At 34.1% G+C, this 23,435-nt stretch overlaps 1 protein-coding gene across 9 annotated transcripts in view; it reads left to right on the top strand.

The window, feature by feature from the left end:
* USP34 (ubiquitin specific peptidase 34) overlaps positions 1-23,435 on the top strand; it is a 231,362-nt gene that overhangs the window by 82,583 nt on the left and 125,344 nt on the right. For 7 of the 9 annotated variants that reach the window (XM_079941554.1, XM_079941552.1, XM_079941557.1 and 4 more), the window contains exons 11-16: positions 15,521-15,646; positions 15,824-15,953; positions 16,618-16,653; positions 17,027-17,157; positions 17,451-18,061; positions 20,212-20,426. In XM_079941554.1, coding sequence (XP_079797680.1) covers positions 15,521-15,646; positions 15,824-15,953; positions 16,618-16,653; positions 17,027-17,157; positions 17,451-18,061; positions 20,212-20,426 — 1,249 coding nt within the window. The remainder of the gene's footprint in view (positions 1-15,520; positions 15,647-15,823; positions 15,954-16,617; positions 16,654-17,026; positions 17,158-17,450; positions 18,062-20,211; positions 20,427-23,435) is intronic. The other 2 variants (XM_079941553.1, XM_079941560.1) reach the window with 1 other exon arrangement.

A 23,435-nucleotide genomic window follows, 5' to 3' on the forward strand; every position in this document is an offset into this window, starting at 1 on the left:
CTCATTGTTTGTTTGCTCTTTAGTTCTTCTGGCTCCTTGTTAAACGTTTCTTGTATTTTCTCCATTGTATTTCTGAGATTTTGGATCATCTTTACTGTCATTACTCTGAATTCTTTTTCAGGTAGACTGCCTGTTTCCTCTTCATATGTTTGGTCTGGTGGGTTTTTACCTTGCTCCTTCATCTGCTGCATATTTCTCTGTCTTCTCATTTTGCTTATCTTACTGTGTTTGAGGTCTCCTTTTCAGAGGCTGCAGGTTCGTAGTTCCTGTTGTTTTTGGTGTCTGCCCCCAGTGGGTGAGGTTGGTTCAGTGGCTTGTGTAGGCTTCCTGGTGGAGGGGACTGGTGCCTGTGTTCTGGTGGTGGGGCTGGATCTTGTCTTTCTGGTGGGCAGGACCGCATCCGTTGGTGTGTTTTGGGTTGTCTGTGAACTTAGTATGATTTTAGGCAGCCTCTCTGCTAATGGGTGGGGTTGTGTTCCTGTCTTGCTAGTTGTTTGGCATGGTGCATCAAGCACTGGAGCTTGCTGGCCGTTGGATGGAGCTGGGTTTTAGCATTGAGATGGAGATCTCTGGGAGAGCTCTTGCTGATTGATATTACATAGGGCTGGGGGGGTCTCTGGTGGTCCAGTGTCCTGAACTTGTCTCTCCCATCTCAGAGGCTGAGACCTGACATCAGGCTGGAGCACCAAGACTCTGTCAGCCACACAGCTTGTGGAAGGGGACCAGAGCCAGCTGAAGCGGAGAGTCCTGCAGAGAAGTGAATAGGCTGCTAGATCTTTTTTTTTTCTTCTTTTTTAAAATCATGTTCTTAAACTTCTTTTTATTTGCTAAACTGATGGGTGAAAAGTGTTTTCATTGATGTTTTAAATTCGGATTTCTTTTGTATGAATCAGGTTGAAAATCTTGTGCTTAACAACCCTTTTTGTTTCCTTTTCTGGTGATGTTTATATTCTTTGCCATTTATCAGTTGCTTTACTTAGTTTCTTTTTTGTAGGAGATCTTTATATATCAGTGAAATCAGACTTTTGTTTGTGTTATGAGTTATGCCTACATTCTGCTTTGATGTCTTCTTGCTGTTTTAGTTAAGGTGGTTTTTGCAGTTGAGTTTCAAGTTTGTGGTTTCACACTTGTGGTTGAATTTTTCATGGCCTGTGGCTTTTATGTTATGGTTTGAAATGCATTTCAAGATTACAAGAAAATTCCTCTTTAGTTCTTTTCTGTACATTTTGTTTCAATTTTATATTTTAATCTTCGATCCAATAGGAATTTATCATGGTTCAAAGGGTCATGTACGTATCCAACATTTTCCCCCCATTTTTTGGTTATATAGTTGTCCCCATTCCATTTGTTCAGTAATTCTTCTTCTCCTCACTGATTTGAGATACCAGTTTTATCTTGACTGGGTCAATTTCTGGACTTTGTAGACTGACCTATTGGTATATCTAGTCATGATCTATATATCAGAGATTGGTAAACTTATGACCTGTGGGCTGGCCACTTGATTTTGTAAATGGTTTTCTTGCAACTTAGCCTTGCCTATTCTTTTTCATATTTTTGTCTGTGGCTGCTTCCACACTGCAGTGGCAGAGTGCAATATTTGTAACAGAGACCATATCACCTGTAATCTTAAAATATTTATTGTCTGGGCCATCAAGAAGACATTTGCTAGTCCTTGGTTTTATACTAATGTATTTTCTTTTTCCCCCTTGTGTCTATGTAATATTTCTTATTATCTGGCAAGGCTGATTGTTTCTCCTTATATTTTTTTAAAAGAATCTTTATGTCTCTTATTTTTCCATGTGAATTTTAGCATTGATTCTTCTTTAAAAATATTGTTGTTTTTACTGTTATAATGATTATTTTGAGAGGTGAAGTTGTCTTCCTATCCAAAACACGATATGCCATTTGTTTTATTTTGTTTCATTCAGCATTTCAGAGTTATTTGTGTATAGATTTTATTTCATGTTAAGCTTATTCTTAAGGATTTTTTTTTTTTTTAGGATTTTAATTTTATTTATTATTGCTATTAAAATAGCCATTTCTCCCCTTATATTACTTGCTTTCGTCCATTATACTTTATTTCTTCCTTATACTTAATGATCATTGCATATATACTTTTTATATACTTAAGCATTTTCAAATTTTTGATTTTTAATAATTGTGTGCCTTGAAACCTAATATTGGTTGTGGTAATTTTTCAATATAGTTTTTTAAAATTCTCATATTTAATATTGTCTATTTATACATCATTATCATTTTAACACATTAATGAAGCAGTTCATATTTCAGAGTAATCCTAAAATACTTAGGAAGTTCTCTTTCATAACTTTCAGAAAATGTTCTTTTTAGTAGATTTTTAAATTTTATTTTGTTCATAGCAAGGCAAGCAAAATATGAGAACAGTGATATGGTAAGTAATATAGAATAAATAAGAATAGTGAAGCACTGTTTATTGAAGGTGAAATTCATCAAATTTATAATTAATAATACGGTGTATTAAAACTTTTAGTGTTTTACCCTAGCAAGAGTTTCAAGTAACCTAATAAGGAAATGATTTAAAAATTCTGGCATAATCTGTGATACAGTCTGAAACAACTTAAAATATCTATAAAAGTTAGTTTAACAAGATTAAATAAGTATATTTTAAAGGTCATTTTATTTGGGTGTTTCTGTGTTTTGTTACTGCTTTACTTTTGAATATACCACAGATGTAGAATTATCAGGAATTTTTACATTTTGAGTTCTTTTTATTTGAGCACCAACTGTAACTGGCTTCCAAGTGTCCAGGGTTGGTTGGTTTCATACAGAGTCTTGCGTGAGTTTTTTTTCCCTTCCCTCTGGAGTAAGTTTTTGAGGTCACTTTGCTCACTTGGTACACACACTTCACCCAGTAATAATTGGATTGGCTGCTGGTTTTTTCATTGTTTGTATCACAACTCTTACATTGGAATCCAAGGAGAAAAAAGACAAAGGTGATAAACGGGAAATTGATTGGGAAAAAACAAGTGGTTTATAAATATTTGAAAAATGCTTATCTTTGATTATAATTAAATGTAAGTTCAGCTAACATAATAGCATTTTTATATATTGGGTAATTCTCATTATGTTTAACAATACACTGTATTGACCAGAGTGTGGTATAGCTTTAGGAGAACAGTATAGCAGTTCTCTTTCTGGTAATTTATCCTCTAGATACATGTACATGAAGATGTTTGATACAACATTAACTACACTAGCAGATCACGAATGTCTGTCACTGTAGGGCTAGTTAAATAAGTTTTGGGAAATCTGTTTAATAGAATGTTCTGTGGCCAAGAGAAGGACTGAAGTTGCTGTATTATGCTTATGTGGAACAACCTCCAAGAAATATTTTTATTAAACACTATTAAATATTTATTATTTTATCTAAAACAGTAGTTATTTTATTAAGAGAAGACAGCAAGTACACAGTGTATTCTTTCACTGCGTATTAAAACAGTTATAAAAAGGGGATGTACATACACGTATATGTACTCTTTGTACTTGTGACTGTCTGGAACTATTTTGGAAAATCAGACAAGAAAATTTCACAGGTTTGCTTTTGGGGAAGTGACCTGAAGTAGATGGAGACTTTTATTGTCTATGTTTATGTAGACTGTGAAAATTTTACATGTATTTATTAATTTTTCAGTACATATAAAAACTAGTGTATAAAGTAAACAGTAAACATTTAGATATTTAAATGACTTTCTCTGCCGTTTAAAGTTACTTATTATTCTGGTTTGACTGAGTTACCTCTCTACATCTCCCTCTTCATACCCTCTCACCATAAAATCTTTTAGTCATAGGACATCAAATAAATAAACTTCAGAATCTTTCCACTGTATTGGAATTTATTGTTAAATGCTTTCCATATTTGAAGAACTTACACATAAATTTATGTAACTTCCTGAGATAATAATCTTATCTTAAAATGCAGCTAATAGCTTTTTGGGAATAGATTTTCATGTCTCAATGACAGAAGTAAAATTCCCTAGGATTTAGAAGGAACTTAAATATCATCTGATTCAAATGTGCATTATGTATATTTTGAGGGGAAGTAGTTCATAATTTTCATCAGATTCTCAAAGGGTTTATGTGATGACTAATTTTAGAAATGCTGATATACACTCTCTTGGTTATTAGCTTCTGCATGTATATTTGTACACACATTTAGATTACTGTTTTTTTTGTTTGTTTGTTTGTTTTCGCGGTACGCGGGCCTCTCACTGTTGTGGCCCCTCCCGTTGCGGAGCACAGGCTCTGGGCGCGCAGGCTCAGCGGCCATGGCTCATGGGCCTAGCTGCTCTGCGGCACGTGGGATCTTCCCGGACCGGGGCACGAACCTGTGTCCCCTGCATCGGCAGGCGGACTCTCTCAACCACTGCGCCACCAGGGAAGCCCTAGATTACTGATTTATGAGACATTGCATACTGTTAGCATGTGAAGTTATGATTGTACTTGAATTATAATCTGGCCACTGCAGTATCTGCCTCTATGTTACATCTTATGATTTGAATTCTATTCATTCCTGCTTTTTTAGGAGCTGTTAATATGAATGATGATTCCTTCTTGTATTACATATTCAAACCTCTTGTCTGTACTGTATTCTTTCTTTTATGTTGTTGGGTCTTTTCATATGCCTTTGCTGTCCATACTTAAGGAAGACGACTGGTAAGTGGCCTAGATGTTCTTGGGTGTTGTGAAATATTTTTCCATTACAGCTCTCAGATGGACTCCTGGGAATGGGAAACAGAGGAAGGAATGAGAAAACAGAGGATTTCATGTTCATGTCTCACTCCTGCTGTCCATCAGATCTGGTACTCAGATGAGTTCAGAAATTTTCCCAGTTACAGTGGGAAGATAGACCTATCTCCTCTGCAGCTCACTGACAAATTATTCTGAGCTACAGCTTTCTCTACCTGTACATTTAAAAATGTATTCCCATTCATTTCAGTCATTCAGAAATTTGTTGAAATCTCGTATCTATTATTATTAATAGTAATTTTTTTTTTTGGCTGCACTCTGCGGCATACGGATCTTAGTTCCTTGACCGGGGATTGAACCTGTGTCCCCTGCATTGGGAGCACGGAGTCTTAACCATTGTACCCCAGGGAAGTCCCTCATACCTATTATTGATGCTCATTTTCTTTGTGGGTGTGTTTCTTTTCATTCTAAAATACAGTAACGATTGATTTTCCTCTGTGGAAGATGAGGAAATTCTCATCATTTTTCTCTCCTCATTTTCACTTGCAGTTTTTATTATGTTATTTTTATTTTAATCAAATTATGTAACTTTTAAGTTCTATACTATAAATTATAATTTCCACAGTTGTTTAATATTAATTTTGTATTTAGCTATATGATTTACCACATATTCTTTTCCTTCATTTCTGTTTTTCTCATTCCTTTTTCCTTATTCCAGGGTTAATTTGTGTTTGTTCTCGTATAATTCACAGAGTAGACTTTTGTTTTCCCTTGTTGGTTTATAAACTGGCCCTGTATACAGAGGTCAGGGAGAAACTGAAGAAAGAGGCAGAGAGATCACTCTAGATTGGTAGGTGGCAGGTTTAATAAGGAAGGGAACTTAACTTATGAGGCTTGTCTTCAGTGGCTGCAAAATGAGTAGATCTCTGCACTCACCTGTCAAATCTTACAAGTTTATAAGAGAGGCCTTAATTGGGTTTAGGCATAAATACTATCCAGATGGTCTCAACCCCTTACTCTCTCTCAAGGTTATGTCCTGGGAGTAGCTCCCACTTTGGGAATGGCAGGCAGGCCGAACATATATTCTAATGATGGAGGGTAGTGAGGAGCCGCTGCTTCCCCAGTTTTAGTTCAAAGGTCAACTGGCAGTCCTGTCCTCTCAATTATCTACACCCCCGGTCTCTGAAGAGAAATTTATCGATATTTTGTTCTGGGTTTCTACACACTTGAGATGTCTGATTTCTTTGTACTTGAAGAGTTTGATTGAATGTCATATTACTAGAGCCACTCTTTTGGTTTCCATCAGAACTGTGTAGTATACATGAAGAGTAGTCGTTTTCTGAACAAACAACTTTTATTTTTAATATTTTACAAAGATAATATCCTATCATTTTTTGTTGGTAGAATATTTCTCTCATGTTCAGGTGTTCATAAATCCCATGAGGGTTTTTCTTTTTAACTTGTTTTGAGTTTTTGGTTGATGGCCTTTAACATATATTTTTTCCTTTATTTAAAAATTTTTTATTGTGGTACAAATATATACAACATAATTAACCAGTAATTTAGCATTTTAACCATTCGTAATTTACAGTTCAGTGGCATTAAATACATTCACAGTGTTTTTTTAACCATCATTTGTCTGTATCCAAAACTTTGACATCATCCCCAGTAAAAACTCTGTACCTGTTGAACAATAACTCTCCATTCCTCCTTCCCAGGGGGCTTCTAGTTTCCTCCATTCTACATTGTGTCTGTATGAACTTGCCTATTCTAGGTACCTCATTTGATGGAGTCATACAGTATTTGTCTGTGTCTGGCTTATTTTACTAAACACAGTTTTTTCAGGGTTCATCCATGTTATAGCATATATAAAATTTTTCTTTTTATGATAAATAATATTCCATTGTATGTATATACCACATTTAGATCCATTTATCCATCAGTGGACATTTGAGTCAATTCCACCTTTTGGATGTTTATTGTAGATAATTACTTCTATGAACATGGATGTACAAATACATGTTTGAATCTCTGCTTTCAGTTCATCTGTATATGTACCTCAGGGTAGAACTTTTGGGTCATATGGTAAATCTAGGTTTAACCTGTAGCAACTGCAGTATTTTACATCCCAGCAGCAATACAGGCAGGTTCTAATTACTTCACATCCTTGTCAACACTTTTGTCTTTTTAAAAAAATTTAGCCATCCTAGTAGTTATGAAGTGGTATCTAATTGTGGTTATAATTTGCATTTATTTGCATCTTAATGACTAATGATGTTGAGCAGCCTTTCATGTGCTTATTGGTCATTTGTGCATCTTCTTCGGAGAAATGGTTATCCTTTTTTAAAAAAAAATTAATTTATTTTTGGCTGCGTTGGGTCTTCGTTGCTGCACACAGTCTTTTCTCTAGTTGTGGCGAGCAGGGACTACTCTTCCTTGCAATGCGCAGGCTTCTCATTGCAGTGGCTTCTCTTGTTGCAGAACACAGGCTCTAGGCATGCAGGCTTCAATAGTTGTGGCATGTGGGCTCAGTAGTTGTGACTTGTGCGCTCTAGAGCGCAGTCTCAGTATGGCATACGGGCTTAGTTTCTCAGCGACATGTGGGATCTTCCCAGCACGGGGCTCAAACCAGTGTCCCCTGCATTGGCAGGCGGATTCTTAACCACTGCGTCCCCAGGGAAGTCACAGAAATGTTTATCCTTTGCCTGTTCTTGAATTGGGTGGTTTGAGAGTTTCTGTTAAGTTTTTGGAGTACTTTATATAGTCTGGATATTAATCTCTTATCAGATAACGTAATTTGCAAATATTTTCTCCAGCTCTGTAAGTTGTCTTTTGCTTTCTTGAAAGTACCCTTAGATGCACAAAAAAGTCTTAATTTGGGGACTTCCCTAGTGGTTCAGTGGTAAAGAATCGGCCTTGCAATGCAGGGGACGCGGGTTCAATCTGTTGTCAGGGAACTAAGATCCCACATGCTGCAGGACAGCCAAGCCTGCACACCACAACTATTGAGCTTGCACGCTTCAATGAGAGAGCCTGAGTGCCACAAACTACAGAGCACATGCACTTTGGAGCCTATGCACCACAACTGCAGAGCCCACATGCCCTGGAGCCTGCACATCATAAGTAGAGAAAGAAAAAACCTGCAGGCCACAACTAGAGAGAAGCCTGAGCACTGCAATGAAGAAACCTCGCGCCGCAACGAAAGATCCCATGTGATGCAACTAAGACCCGACCCGACACAGCTCAAAAAAAAAGTCTTAATTTTGATGAAGTCTGATTTATTATATATTTTTTCTTTTATTGCCTGTGTTTTTGGTGTCATACAAGTGAAACCGTTGTCAAATCGAGTGTTGTGAAGATTTTATCCAGTGTTTTCTTAAAAAAGTTTTATATATGTCCTGAGTTTAGCTCTTTGATCCATTTTGAGTTAATTTTTGTGTGGGGGATAAGGTAAAGGTCTATATTAACTCTTTTGCATGTGAGTATCCAGTTTTCTGAGCACCGTTTGGTTTTTTTTTTTTTTTTTTTTTGTAAAGCCTGTCCTTTCTCCGTTGAATGGTCTTGGCACTGTTGAAAAATCATTTCACCATTTATGTGAGGTTACATTTCTGGGTTCTCTGTTGTACTCCATTGTTCTATGTTTGTCTTTACGCCATTGCCACACTGTTTTAATTACTCTATTTTTGTTGTGTTTCAAAGTCTTTTTTTGAAGATTGTTTTTGGCTTTTCAGAACTCCTTCCAATTCCATATGAATTTGAGCACTGGATTTTCCATTTCTGCCAAAAGGCTCTTAATTTTGATAGGAATTGTGATGAATCCGTAGATTGCTTTAGGTAGTATTAACAATGTTAAGTCTTCCTATTCATGAACATAGGATGTCTTTCCATTTATTTAAATCATTAATTTCTTTGAGGCGTGTTTGGTAGTTTTCACTGTACAGGTCTTTCACCTACTTTGTTTCATTTCTGAGTATTTATTCTTTGTATGCTATTGTAAATGGAATTGCTATCTTAAATTTCTTGTCAGGTATTTCACTGCTGGTATATCGAAACAGCTGAATTTTGCTTGTTGAGCTTGTACTGTATAACTTTGTGAATTTGCTTATTAGCTCTACTAGCTTTCTATATGTATAAAATCATGTCATTTATGAATAGTTTTACATCTTCCTTTCCAGTTGATTTGCTATTTATTTTTGTGGTCTGATATCTCTGGCTAGAATTTCTATATGGTGTTGAACGGCAGTGATGAATGCGAGCATCATTGTCTTGTTCCTGATCCTAGGGGAAATTTTTTCAGTCATTGGGTACTGAGTGTGATGTTGGCTGTGGACGTTTTCTTTATTCTTAAAGTTCTGAGAGTTCTTATCATGAAAAGGTGTTGGATTTTTGTCAGATGCCTTTTCTGCATCAGTTGAGAAGATTATATGGCCTTTTTCCTTTCTATTAATAGGATGTATTACAGTAAGTGTTTTTCTTATTGAACTACCCTTGTATTCCTGTAGTAAATCTCACTTGGTCACAGTGAAAATTCTTTTAGTATGCAGTTGTATTTGATTTGCTAATATGCAGTTGTATTTGATTTGCTAATATTTTTTGGAGAACTTTAGTATCATTGAAAGAGATATTGCTATGTGATTTTCTATTCTTAATGAAGGCTTTGGTATCAGGTCAGTGCTAGTCTCATAGAATGAGTTAGGAAGTATTTCATTCTCTTCAGTTTGGGGGGAGGGTTTGAGAAGGATTGGTGATAATTTTTCTATAAATGTTTGGTAGAGTTCACTAGTTAAGACCATGTATTTTAGTACTTTGTTGGGAGGTTGATTACTGACTCTGTCTCTTGTTAAAGCTCTATTGACATTTTCCTTTTCTTCTTGAGTCAATTTAGGTAATTTGTGAGGAATTTTTTTTGGCATACAGTTGTTCATGGTATTTTCTTATAATTTTTTTTTAACCTCTAAGTTTGGTAGTAATATCCCACTTTCATTTCTGATTTTAGCTATTTACATCTTCTCTCTCCTCTTCTAAAAATATTTTTTAGTCAGTCTAGCAAAATGTTTGTTATTTTGTGAATCTTTAGAAGAACCAACTATTGGTTTTGTTAATTTTTTAAAATTGTTTTCCTACTCTGTATTTTATCTATCTGTGTTCTCATCTTTATTATTTCCCTTCTTTTAGCTTTGGGTTTAGTTTATTATTTTTCTGGTTCCTTAAATGATAAAATTAGGTTGTTGATAATTAGATCTTTTTAAATTTACATTTACATTTAATAAATTTCTGTGCAGTGCTTTTTTGCATCCCATGTATTTTGTTTTGTTGTTTTTTCAAGTCATTTGTTGCTAAATATTTTCTGATTTCCCTTGTCATTTTTTTCTTTGACCTATTGGTTGTTTAAGAATGTATTATTTAATTTCCATGTATTTGTAAAATTTCTAGTTTTCCTTCTAGTATTGATTTCTTAACTTCATCATTTTGTGGCCAGAGAAAACACGTATCTTTTTAAATCTCTTGAGACGTGTTTTGTGGCCTAACATATGGTCTGTCCTGGAAAACTGTATTTTAGAAAAGAATACATTCTTTAGAAAAGAATGTTTTCTGCTGTTGTTTTGTGGAGTGTTCTCTCTATATGTCTGTTAGGTGTAGTTGGTTTATTGTGCTCTACGAGTTTTCTCTTTCCTTTCTTTTCTTCTGTCTAGTTGTTTTATCCATTATTGAAGTGGGTTATTGACATCTACAACTATTATTGTAGAACTTTCTATTTCTCCCTTAATTTCTGTCAATTTTTTCTTCAGTGTTTATTATATATTCTTGCTATATTGAACCTTTTATTAATGAATGATGTTACCTTTTGTCTCTGTTAACCTTTTTTTTTTTTAAATCTTTAACTGTGGTAGGGAAAAAAAAACCCATGAAATTTACCCTCTGAACCATTAAAAAATTCTGATGGTGTTAATTATATTCATATTGTTATGTAACAGATCTCTAGAACTTTTTCGTCTTCCAAAACTGAAAGCCTGCACCCATTGAACAACAACTCCCCAATTCTCTTTCCTCACATCTCCTGGTATCCATCATTTGACTCTGCTTCCATCATTCTGTCTATATATTTCATATTAGTGGAATCCTGTAGTATTTGTCCTTTTGTGACTGGCTTATTTCACTCAGCATAATGTCCTCAAAGTTCACCCATGTTCACCATGTTCACCCACGCTGTGGCATGGGACAGGATTTCCTTCCCTTTTTGGCTGAATTATATTCTGTTGTATGTATGTGCCACATTGTATTTATACATTGATTTGTTGATGGGCATTTGTGCAGCTTTCATGTCTTAGCTGTTGTAAGAAATGCTGTAGTGAACATGGGTGTGCAAATAACTCTTTGAAATCCCACTTTTAACTCTTGGATATATACCCAGGAGTGGGGTTGTTGGAGTATGTGATAATTCTTCTTTTTCTAGTAACTTTTAAAAAATTAAAACTACTTGATTTTAGTATGGTCAGCCCAGCTTTCTTTTGCTCATTATCTACATGGAATATCTTTTTCCATCCTCTCCAGTTTGTGTCTTTGGATGTAAAATGAATCTCTTGAGGACATTGTATATTTGTATCACGTTTTTTAATCCATTCTGCTGTTCTTTGTCTTTTGAATGGAGTGTTTAAACTATTTATTTATTTTAAAAACATTTTTATTGAAATATAGTTGACTTAGTGTTGTGTTAGTTTCAGCAAAGTATACAGCAAAGTGATTCAGTTATACATATATAAAAATATATATATTTTAAAATTCTCTTCCATTATAGGTTATTATAAGATATTGAGTATAGTTCCCTGTGCGATACAGTAGGTCCTTTTTAATTATCTACTTTTTATATATAGTATTGTGTATATTTCAATCCCCAAACTCCTAATTTATCTCTCTCCCCAAACCATTTATATTTAAAATAATTACTCAAAGAGGAGTTTAATTCTGCCATTTTTCTGTTTGTTTTTTATAGGTCTTTATAGTATTTTTGTCCATTATTTTCCTCCATTACTGCCTTCTTTTTTTAGTTGATTTTTTTATAGTGAAATATTTTGATTACGTTCTCATTTCCTTTTGTGTGTATTTTATAGATATTTTGTGTATAAAGTGGTAATTACATTTGACATATTGAAGTTTTTACAATCTAATTTGAATTTATGCCAATTTAAATACCATACGAAAACTTTGTTTCTGTACAGCTCCATCCCCTTTATTTTGTTATTAATATCACAGATGGCAGTTTTATATAATTTGTGCCCAGTTGTGTAGAATAATAATAATTTTTGTTTTTGTTCTTTAAATCATGTAGGAATTAAAAAATGGAGTTAGAAATGAAAACTATAATAATACTAGCTTTTAATTGTCTGTATATTTACCTTTACAGAGATGTTTATTTCTTCACTGTTGTCTAGCTTCCTTTCATTTTATTCTGAAGGACTTCCTGTTGCATTTCTTGCAGGGCAGGTCTAGTTGTAGGTCTAGTTTTGTTTATCTGGAAATGTATTAATTTCTCATTATTTAAGGACAGATTTTGCCAATTGTAGAATTCTCAGTTGAAAGTTTTTTCTCTCACCCTTTGATATATCATACTTCTTCCTCTGGCTTCCAAGGTTTGTAATTAGAAATTGGCTGATAGTCTTATAGGGTATCTGTTTTATGTGAATTGCTTATCTCTTCCTGCTTTCACGATTAGTTTATTGTCTTTGGCTTTTAACAGTTCGATTATAATATCTCTTGGTATAACTCTCTGAGTTTATCCTACTGGGAGTGTGTTGAACTTTTTGAATTTGTAGACTTACGTCTTTCCTCAAGTTGAGAAGCTTTTGGCCATTATTTCTTTAAATATACTTTGTGTACCTTTCTTTTCCTCTGGGATTGCTACAATGAGTGTATTGGTAGACTGAGTGGTGTCCCACAGGTCCCTTAGACTCTCTTCACTTTTCTTCATTCTTTTTTCTTTCTGTTCCTTAGATTCAGTAATTTCAGTTGTCCTATTTTCTTCAGTTGTCCTGTTTTCAAGTTTGCTTATTCTTCTGCTTGCTCAGATCTGCTTTTGAGCCCCTCTAGTGTATTTTTTATTTCAGTTATTTTACTTTTCAGCATTTCTTTTTGGCTCCTTTTTATAATTTCTGTCTTTTTAATGATATTCTCATTTTGTTCATGCATTGTTTTCCAGTCTTCATCCTTTTCCTTGAGCTCTTTTAACATCTTTAAGGGAAGGTGTTTTAAGGTCTTTGTCTAGTAATTCCTATGGGTGCGCATTCTACAAATGACGGGTACATTTGTGTTGATTTATTTTATTTATTTGGATGGGCCATATTTTCCTGTTTCTTTTTATACTTTGTGTTGGTTTTCTTCTTTTTTTGGTTGAAAACATTGAATTTTATAGTATGGTAACTTTGGAAAAGAGATTCTCTTCTTTTCTCAGAGTTTGTTCTTTTTTAATTGATCCCTAGCCTAAAAATGATCTAATGTGAAAGCTCATGGTCTTTTCAGGTATTTTTCTGAGCTGTGTCTTTCCCTGGGAATGTACAGTACCTTTCTAAATTGTTCTACATATTTGGTTGTTATTGAATGTCTAAAAAAAACCCTGGTGTGGCTCCTTTAATTCCCCCAGTAGTCAATCTCGCTGATTTGGGTTGAAACAATGGCAGCTAACCTCTGTGCCCATACCTCACCCATCAGATGTAGTAATCCGAATTCAGAACACAGAAGTTTGTTATTTGGACATTATTATTTGGACAAGATCATTATTGCCCACCCATGGCTCCAACAAACTGTACCAGAGTCACATATTGCTGTCCCCACAGCTGCCTGCCATAGGGTCAAGGAGTAGGAAATGGGTAGCTGCTATCACACTGAAGGCTGAAATTGGCCAACATTAACAACAGTTTACCAGCCAAGCTTTCCTTTGGGAGCACAAGAGTTCAAATTGGCTATTCCAGAGTTTCAGAGTAGTTACATCAGACAGTTTCTGCTAGTAGTACAGTTGCTTTCTAGGTACAGAGCTGGATTCCTGGTACTTCCTGCTCTGCCATCTTCCCTGACATTCTTTTCTTCTCTTTTCTTTTCAATAACTAGTTAAGAAGCGTCTGTGAACCAACTCCACACTACCATTTTTACCAGGAACGAAAGCTGTCAATCTTAATATTTTTTTTCTGACTTTTGGATGTGTCTTCATAAAGTGCATCTTGAAAAGAGCCTTATGTGTCTTTTGCCTCAGTTACAGGATTACATAATTATCTCTTATGGGTCTTGTTACTTAAAAATAACCAAAATTATATCTATTATGAAAATCCCATTTTATTAATATTTACGCTGGTACAAATCAGGAATTTATCACACAGTATGTTTTAATCACATTTTCATTAGGAAAAGTGTAAATCTGATAGTTACTTCTTGACAAAAAGCAAGTATAAACTGTTAGTACAGTCCAATTATAATGTTAATTAATACTATATTAAAATATTCTTAGGTGAGATCTGTAAAATCGGCAGACTTATAATTGATGATTCACTTCTCAAAATCAAATGATGTTTTTGGTCTTAAAGTACTGCAGTTGTGTAAAGAACACTGTTGAATTTAATAGTAGCATTGAAGTAGATAGAGTAGTTTATTAGAAGTTACCTCAACGTAGAGGAATTCTTCCAGTGTTATTTTATTTTACCTTCTGTTTTAAAATTAGGTTGTATATATTTACCCTGATAAGATGATTTAGTAGAAGAGAGTTTATATGATTTATACCTGAAAAATATAAAAGTCAGTGTTTTAGAATACATTTTCTTATAGACTTTTTATGTATTGTAGATAAGTAGGATACATTTTACCTTTGGAGTCCTGAAATTGGGTATTTCTGACCAAGTCAGATTTGTTGCTGTATCTTGATTTAGCAGTTAGCACCTTTGTAGCTGTAAAAGATGCTTATTTTACATGACATTGTAATATTTACTAGTCATATCTTTGTAAATATTATATTTTCCCTCATATTTACATAATTCTGTTTAGTATAACAAAGGAGACTTTCCTAGTTTATATTATGAAGACCTTGATTATAAAGGGGTTTCTATTTTGTACTGTATTTCAATTAATGACCATGTTATATAAATACTTTATAACCACTTAATGTGAGAAATATAATACAGTCAATCCTTGATCAACATGGGGATTAGGGATGCCAGCTCTCTGCACAGTCGAAAATCCATGTGTAACTTTACAGTTAGCCTTCCGTATCCACAGTTCCATATCTGTGGATCATTATAGTACTGTAGTATGTATTTAGTGGAAAAAAAACCCAAAACCTTGTATAAGTGGATGCACACAATTCAAACCTATGTTGTTCAAGGGTCCACTGTACACTTAAAAAATAATATTTATTTGGTTTTCTCGTCTAATTGTAATTTATTTTATTTTTTATTGCCTACATTTTAATTAACAGTTTAACTTGTTTTTATATTAGTGATATGTTCCTAAATTAAATTGGAATCCTTTTTATACTTGGATTCCAGAGACTATTTATTGCAGGCTTCCTTCTTGAGGTTAAAAAATTATGCTTGTGGTTTGCTTGGATAAAGTGAAGTTCTGCATAAGTGGAATTTTATTTTCACAATTTTATGTACTGCGATTTATGACATTTGGTAATTAACATTTTACTAATATATTTAAAAACATCAGTGTACTAGCCAGCTTCTTCACTTTTAAACTTATATAACTTTTTTGGTGTCAGGTTATTTATATAGTGTGATTATTTTTGACTGTTGTCTCTACTTTTATTTTCTAGCTGAAACACTGTAGTCGGTATATACATGACTTATTTCCTTCACTCATCAAGAATTTGGATCCAGTACCACTTAGACATCTTCTTAATCTGGTCTCAGCTCTTGAACCAAGTGTTCATACTGAACAGGTAATTCATTCAAAACTAATTTTTTTTTTTGTAAAGTGAAAATTTATTTGTGATCCAGATGATTTAACTTGTAGTTTATTACTGTTGGCATTTCAGTTAGGCAAAAGGATATTAAATTTGTTACAGTATTTCCTAAAACCGCTAATTTCAACCTCTCCTTTTTTTTTTTTTTTAAAGACACTGTACTTGGCATCGATGTTAATTAAAGCATTGTGGAATAATGCACTAGCAGCTAAGGCCCAGCTATCTAAACAGAGTTCTTTTGCATCTTTACTAAACACCAATCTTCCCATTGGAAATAAGAAAGGTTAGTAAAGTATAATGTAATTTGAAGTAAGTTGTTCATAGTTTATAACTCAAATTTGAAATAGTTTCTGCAAATTAGTTTCAGTTTAATCTCAATTTGAAATAAGTTGGAAAGGGAGGTGTTGGTTTTCTTAAAACGTTAATAAATTGGGGTTAGGTCATGTTTTTGGTTTACTGTTCAATTAACAGCAATAACGTTTCAGTAGTTACTGGATCTTCTTTCATTAGTGTTCTTTTAAGAAAAAAACAAAACTATGTCATAAAAGCTTTAGAGCTTTTGGTTAGAAACCAGTCAACATGATTTCTTTTAGAAATAATTTTGAGAATAGAACATAATGATACATTTCTCTTTCTGTGTTTTCTACTTCAAAGTTTTCTGTCTTTCCAGGTATTTTATATGTGCTTTTACATGTATAACTTTCTAGGGTTTCCTACAAGTTTATCAGCTTTACCCCTCTTTTTGTTTCCTGACATCATATACTACCCTTTTCTTAGGCTTTCCTGTGCAGGCACCCACAAGTACTACAACACGTGGTGGGGACTTATATTATTGCAGGTTTCCCTACCTATATCTTGTTGATTATGTAATAAAAACAACTGATATGTGCCCCAAAGAAATTCAGTCACTTAGATTATTTCCATCCTGTTTTTTCCTTTTCCTTCAGAGGACGAAGAGCTCAGAAGAGCTGCACCATCACCTTGTAAGTTGAGTCTTAGAAATGTATGGCAAGATGACTTGTAGTTTTATTTTGATGATCATCTAGATTTAATTAATTTTATATAATATATTTGTATCACATTCATAAAGTTCATTTTGCATAGGAGATGTAAATCCTGACTACCTGTCTATCTTACTTACCCTTTTTGCTGAAATCATTAGTATCCTGACTTTTAATTGAAATCATGTATATCTTCTTTAGAAATAATTGGCAAATGTTAACATATTTCCAGATTATATTTTTGGCTACTTAGCGTGAAGCTTTGGTATATCAAAGAATCAAAGGATTATGACATTCTGATAGATCCATGTTAATACAAGTTAGAAGTGAAAAAATCCCCATCATTTTAATATAGGGTCACCTGCAGCCAGTCCTCAAAGCAGTGATAACAGCGATACCCATCAAAGTGGAGGCAGTGACATTGAAATGGATGAGCAACTTATTAATAGAACCAAACATGTGCAGCAGCGACTTTCAGATACAGAGGTATGAAAATACTTTTTCCTCCCGCTTTAAAGAGATTTTTTGATTTTTGGGTTTGTGCCATGTTTATCCTTCGAACTGGGAATATAAACATGATGCCAGTTGAGGCCTTTCCTATCTTTTAAGTATCATTGAGGTTCTTTACTTTTCTTTGAGTTTTTAATTCCATTTTGTATTGTTCAATGAAATTTGTCAGGACTGTGGCAGCCTTTTAAAAAAGTACAGTGTGTTAATGTCATTTACTTTTTTCTTACTGGTTTAAATATTTATTTAAGTCTCTTTGTTTCTAAATATAGGAATCCATGCAGGGAAGTTCTGATGAAACTGCCAACAGTGGTGAAGATGGAAGCAGTGGTCCTGGTAGCAGTAGTGGACATAGTGATGGATCTAGCAATGAGGTGAATTCTAGCCATGCAAGCCAGTCAGCAGGGAGCCCTGGCAGTGAGGTACAGTCAGAAGACATTGCAGATATTGAAGCCCTTAAAGAAGAAGATGAAGATGACGATCATGGTCATAATCCTTCTAAAAGCAGTTGTGGTACAGATCATCGGAACAGGAAATTAGAAAGTCAAGCAGGCATTTGCTTAGGGGATTCCCAAGGTCCATCAGAAAGAAGTGGGACAAGCAATGGAACAGGAAAGGACCTGGTTTTTAACACTGAGTCAGTGCCATCAGTAGATAATCGAATACGAATGCTAGATGCCTGTTCACACTCTGAAGACCCAGAACATGATATTTCAGGGGAAATGAATGCTGCTCATATAGCACAAGCATCTCAGGAATCTTGTATTACACGCACTGGGGACTTTCTTGGGGAGACTATTGGGAATGAATTATTTAATTGTCGGCAGTTTATTGGTCCACAGCATCACCACCACCACCACCACCATCATCACCACCACGATGGGTAAGTCTACCTAAAAATAAAACAGCTTACATTTCCTTTAGGGAGTTAATTATAGCCTATATTTATTCAATTGTGATATATTCTAGATCAGTGCTGTCCAATAGGAATATAATGTAAGCTAAAAATGCATGCCATAAGTATGTAATTTTAAACTTTCATAATTAATTTATTTTTGGCCACGCCCTGCAGTTTGTGGGATCTTAGTTCCCCAACCTGAGATCGAACCCATGCCCCACTGCAGTGGAGACATGGAGTCTTAACCACTGGATCGCCAAGGAAAGTCCCAATTTTTAATTTTCTAATGGGCACATTTTAAAAAGCAAGATGAAACAGAGAAGATTAATTTTAATTATAAATTTTATTTAAAGCAGTAGTATCCAAAATATCATATATCCACATGTAATCCGTGTAAAATTTTTAATAAAAATTTTTTTGTACTAGGTCTTCAATAATCTGTGTATATTTAATACTCCTAACATCTTCATTTAGACCAGCCATTTTTTACATGTGCAGTGACCACAGGTGGCTAGTGGCTGTTGTATTGGACAACACAGATCTAGATCTTCAACTCCTTGTAATAATTGCCTAATAGTAGATAGTAAATTGCTTGTGGAAACTTCCATTAAAGTGTGATCACGAAAAGGGAAATTTTATGCACATTCTAATTTTAGGATATTAGTAAGGATAAAGCCTCAGCATAAAGCTTTTTGATTATCTGTGAAATATACCTATGGTGTTTAATAGTAAGTGATTCTGTCATTTACTAGTGTTACAGTATTGGGCAAGGTACTCAGTTGTTCTTACTATCATTTTCTCATCTATAAAATAGAAACAATAGTACCTATCTCATGGGCTTATTGTGAGCATTTCATGGGCTGATATGATTGGCACATAATAAGAACTTAATAAATATTAGCTGCTATTTATTATTACTATCATTGCAAGTAGTAATATTTGAGTTAATGATGAAATAGGGATATGTAGTTTATCAGGATTTATCTTAAACCTGACTATTTGCCGGGCCTTTCAGAATTTAATATGGTTGTTTGGAAGAACTACACATCCATACATATTCCTACTTTATTTCCTTTGCCTTTTTCTTCTTATCATTAACCCATATGAGTTTACAGTAATGTTTCTTAGTCTTGGCAGTATTGATGTTTTGGGCCAGGTAATTCTGTGTTTTGGATTTACAGCAATGTGAATGCTGCCCTCTGCATTGTAGGATGGATGTTTAGCAGCATCCCTAGCCTCTAGGCCTACATACTAGAGGAATATCCCAAGTTGTGATAACCAAAAATTGTCTCTAGACATTGCCAGATGTCCCCTTGGCCTTCTGTTTGAGAACCACTGGTTTATGGTCTGACATTACAGAAATGCACATTCAGAGTTCTCCCCAGGACATACTGGAGACAAAGCAATTAGTTCATAAAACTGAGGAGGGTAATATGTTCAGTTTGGTACATTGTAAATCTCTTATAGTGTTCACGCCAACGCTCTACCTGAAAAGACCTAATGATTTATTTTTTTATGTTAGCCATTTCCATATTCTCTGTGTATGGGTACCATTTGTGAGTCTAAATCAATCCTGAACTTTTCTTCTTCGTGTTATTTTTATCATTTTGTCTCTACATCCTTAGAGCACCCCGTATGGTATGTTTTAGAAGGGAGGGCTTAATAGGTGTTTATTGAGTTAAAAGTTGCTCAGTTAATACTAACCACATCTAGATTGCAGCTGTAAATTGAAATTTTTTTCCTTATCTGATTTGATTCTGCAGTTGGATGAACAAATGTAAATAAATTTTAAGGTTTCACTTTAAGATTTGAGTTTATAAAAAAATTATCTAACAGTTAAGTTTACTGATTTTGTTTTTCCTAAAATTATTCTCTTTGAAGTTGTTTTAGTGAAGTGTGTTGATGAGCCAGATAATATGTAGGTATATATTGTATAATTAATATATAGTGCAGACTTTGTGGGCTTTTTATTTTTTGTAAAGCTGTCAATATTCCATATTGTTAACAAACAAATGTAGCTTTATTCTTGAGTGGGTTGTAACTTGTGCCAAATGTTTTGAGAGATATTTTTTTGTGATTCACAATGTGTGTTCAAATTTGTAATTGCTGACTTTGTACTCCTCTCTGTGTTACAGTCATATGGTTGATGATATGCTAAGTGCAGATGATGTCAGTTGCAGCAGCTCCCAGGTCAGTGCAAAATCAGAAAAAAATATGGCTGATTTTGATGGTGAAGAATCTGGGTGTGAAGAGGAGCTAGTTCAGATTAATTCACATGCAGAGCTAACATCTCATCTCCAACAACATCTTCCCAATTTAGCATCTATTTACCATGAACATCTTAGTCAAGGTAAGGTTCTGTAGTAAGTAAAATATATTCCTTTATTTAAAATAGGAATAATTTATATAACACATTGTTAAAAGGAATCAACAGTCAATGTTTTGTTACTTCAGTGTTTTTGCCAAGTAATTTTCATATTATAGTTTTTTTCCCCAAGGAAATGAAATTATTATGAATACTCCATCATGAATATGAAGGCTGCAGTTCCATCAAGAGATATTTAACAAGGAAAAGAAATAAAAAATAATATGTATAAAAATTATAGCTTTGTATTTGAGAAAATATATGGCTGCATTAGATTTTATATTCAGGAATTTTAGGACTTAAAAGTAGGAGATTACACAGAATCACATGTTGTATGATTCCATTTATATAAAAGGACTAAGATAGGCAAATCTGTAGAGATAGAAAGTATAGATTAGTGGTTCCCTGTGGCTAGTGAGGATTGGGAGAAATAAGAGGAGGGGTGACTGCTAAAGGGTGAGGTGTTTCTTTCATCTGGGGTGATGAAAATGTTCAAAAAACGATGGTTCTAATCACTCTAAATCAGTCTTAAAAAGATGATAGGACATGACCAAACTCTAAAGAATAGAGGTTAGAAGAGGTTAAAGAATAGGAGGAGATAAAGGAGGAAAGGGAGAAAAATTAAGAGGGCAAACAGTTCTAGAATTGGCAATTTAAAGGTCCATATCCAGCCTCTTGCTTAGTTACATACCATCAGCACTTAGTAGCCTAGGACATGGGTTTTGGGATGCCAGTAAATTATAAACTAAGTAAACCAGATAGATTAGGTTTATGCTTTTAAAGCCACGATCAGACTTGGAGATGCAATTTGTGGATCTTGGCAACAACTTTCTGATTTCAACTGTTACTTGCGTATAATCTAGATAAGGTTATTTTGACTTTTTTTTTTTCCTTTTTTTTGGCCGTGCTGCGTGGCTCGCGGGATCTCAGTTCCCCGACCAGGCACCGAACCCAGGCCCTCAGCAGTGAGAACGCGGAGACCTAGCCACTGGACTGCCAGGGAATTCCCTGTTTTGACATTTTTGTTATTGTGGTTGTTGAGAAATGAATGGGTTAAGATTGAGGTCAATTTAATTTTATACCATATTTATTAAATTTTCACCATTCTTCTATTCTTAACCTGTTTTCCTTTTATTCAGTATTGTACATGTTTTTTTTACTATATGAAGTTAGAAATTGAGCAAAATATTAGATGTATTATTGGTCTCCAAATCTACCTTGTATTACTGTGTATTTAATACTATAGAGAACTCTTCCAACACAGTAAGACAAACAATACAATTTAAAAATGGGCAACAGGTATGAATAAATTTAGTTACTTCATAAATGAAGATATAAAAATGGTCAGTAAATACATGAAAAGATGTTCAATATCTACAGTCATCTGGGAAATTCAAATTAAAACTACAACTGGATATTTCTACTCATTTCGGATGGGTAAAAAATTAAGGACTTAATGATATCAAATGACGCTAAGGATGCAGAGCAACTACAACTCTCATACATTGCTGTGAAGGAGCTTAAAATAGTACAGGCAGTTTAGAGTACTGTTTTAGCAGTTTCTTTTAAAGTTAAACTTGTACTTACCGTATGACCCAGCAATTCCTATTCTAGGTATTTACCCAAGAGAAATGAAAACATATGTCCACAAAAAGATTTGTACCTGAATGTTCATAACTGCTTCATTTATGAACCTCAGCTGGAATTAACTGGTAGATAAACAAATTGTTGTATATTCACACTGGAATAAAAAGGAAAGAGCTACTGATACGTTCAACACCATGACTGAATATCAAAAAACATTCTAAGCAAATGAAGCTAGACAGAAGAATACATACTGTATATCATTTATATGCACTTCTAAAATTTCCTAAAGTAATTTATAATGATTGACATCTACTCAGTGATTGGTGGTGGGGATTGATTGTAAAGGGACACAAGAGAACTTTTTGGGGTGATAGAAATGTTCCGGATCTTATGTATTTATATTGTATTTTAATAAAATTAATTTTAAAAAGTAAATACCAAAACAAATAAACCAAACAAACCCCAAACTTAAAAAGTCAAGCTACAAACTGGGAGAAATATTTGCAAATCATATATCTAATAAAGGGCTTGTATCCAGACCATATAAGAACTTCTACAACTCAGTAGTAAGACAACTTAATTAAAAATTGGGAATTGATTTATTTCACCAAAGAAGGTACACAAATGGCTAATAAGCACATGAAAAAATGCTTAGCATCATTAGTCATTAGGGAAATTAAAATTAAAGACCAGAATGATATTCTACTGCATATCTATTAGAATGGCTAAAATTAAAAAGAGCGACCATACCTATGTGTTGAAAAACAGTATGGCAGTTTCTTCAAATTTTAAACATACGTGTTTACCTTATGACCCAACAGTTCCACTTCTAAGTATTTACCCTAAAGAAAAGAAAGTGTATGTCTATACAAAGACTGGTTATATCAGTGTTATGGCAGCATTATTCATATTAGACAAAAACTGGCAACTATCCAAACTTTCAGTAATTGGTAGATATATAAACAATTTTTTCATATAATGGAATATTATTCTGTTTATTATTATTCTATTTAAAAGGAACACACTACTGATAGATGCTTCAACATGGATGAACCTCAGACATTTTGCTAAGTGAACAAAGTCAGACATGACTATACATACACATTGTATGATTCCATTTATATGAAATTTCTAGAAAAGGCTAATTTATGGGGATGGAAGAACAGACTAGGGCTCGGGAATGGGATCAGGGATTAAATGTAATTAAGTATGAGGGAATGCTTTAGGGTGGTGAAAGTGTTCTAAAACAGAATTATGGTGAAGGTTGCATAGTTCTCATTTTAATGAAATCAATGTACATGTACAGTTTAAGAGGGAAATTTCATGGTAAAGCTGTTAAAGACAATGAAGCATTTTTGCTTAATATAACAGAGCTAGGGAGAGTTCATAGTCTGGCACTCAAAGTCT

The sequence above is a fragment of the Stenella coeruleoalba genome, assembly GCF_951394435.1.
Source record: "Stenella coeruleoalba genome assembly, chromosome: 13".
Taxonomy (NCBI): Eukaryota; Metazoa; Chordata; class Mammalia; order Artiodactyla; family Delphinidae; genus Stenella; species Stenella coeruleoalba.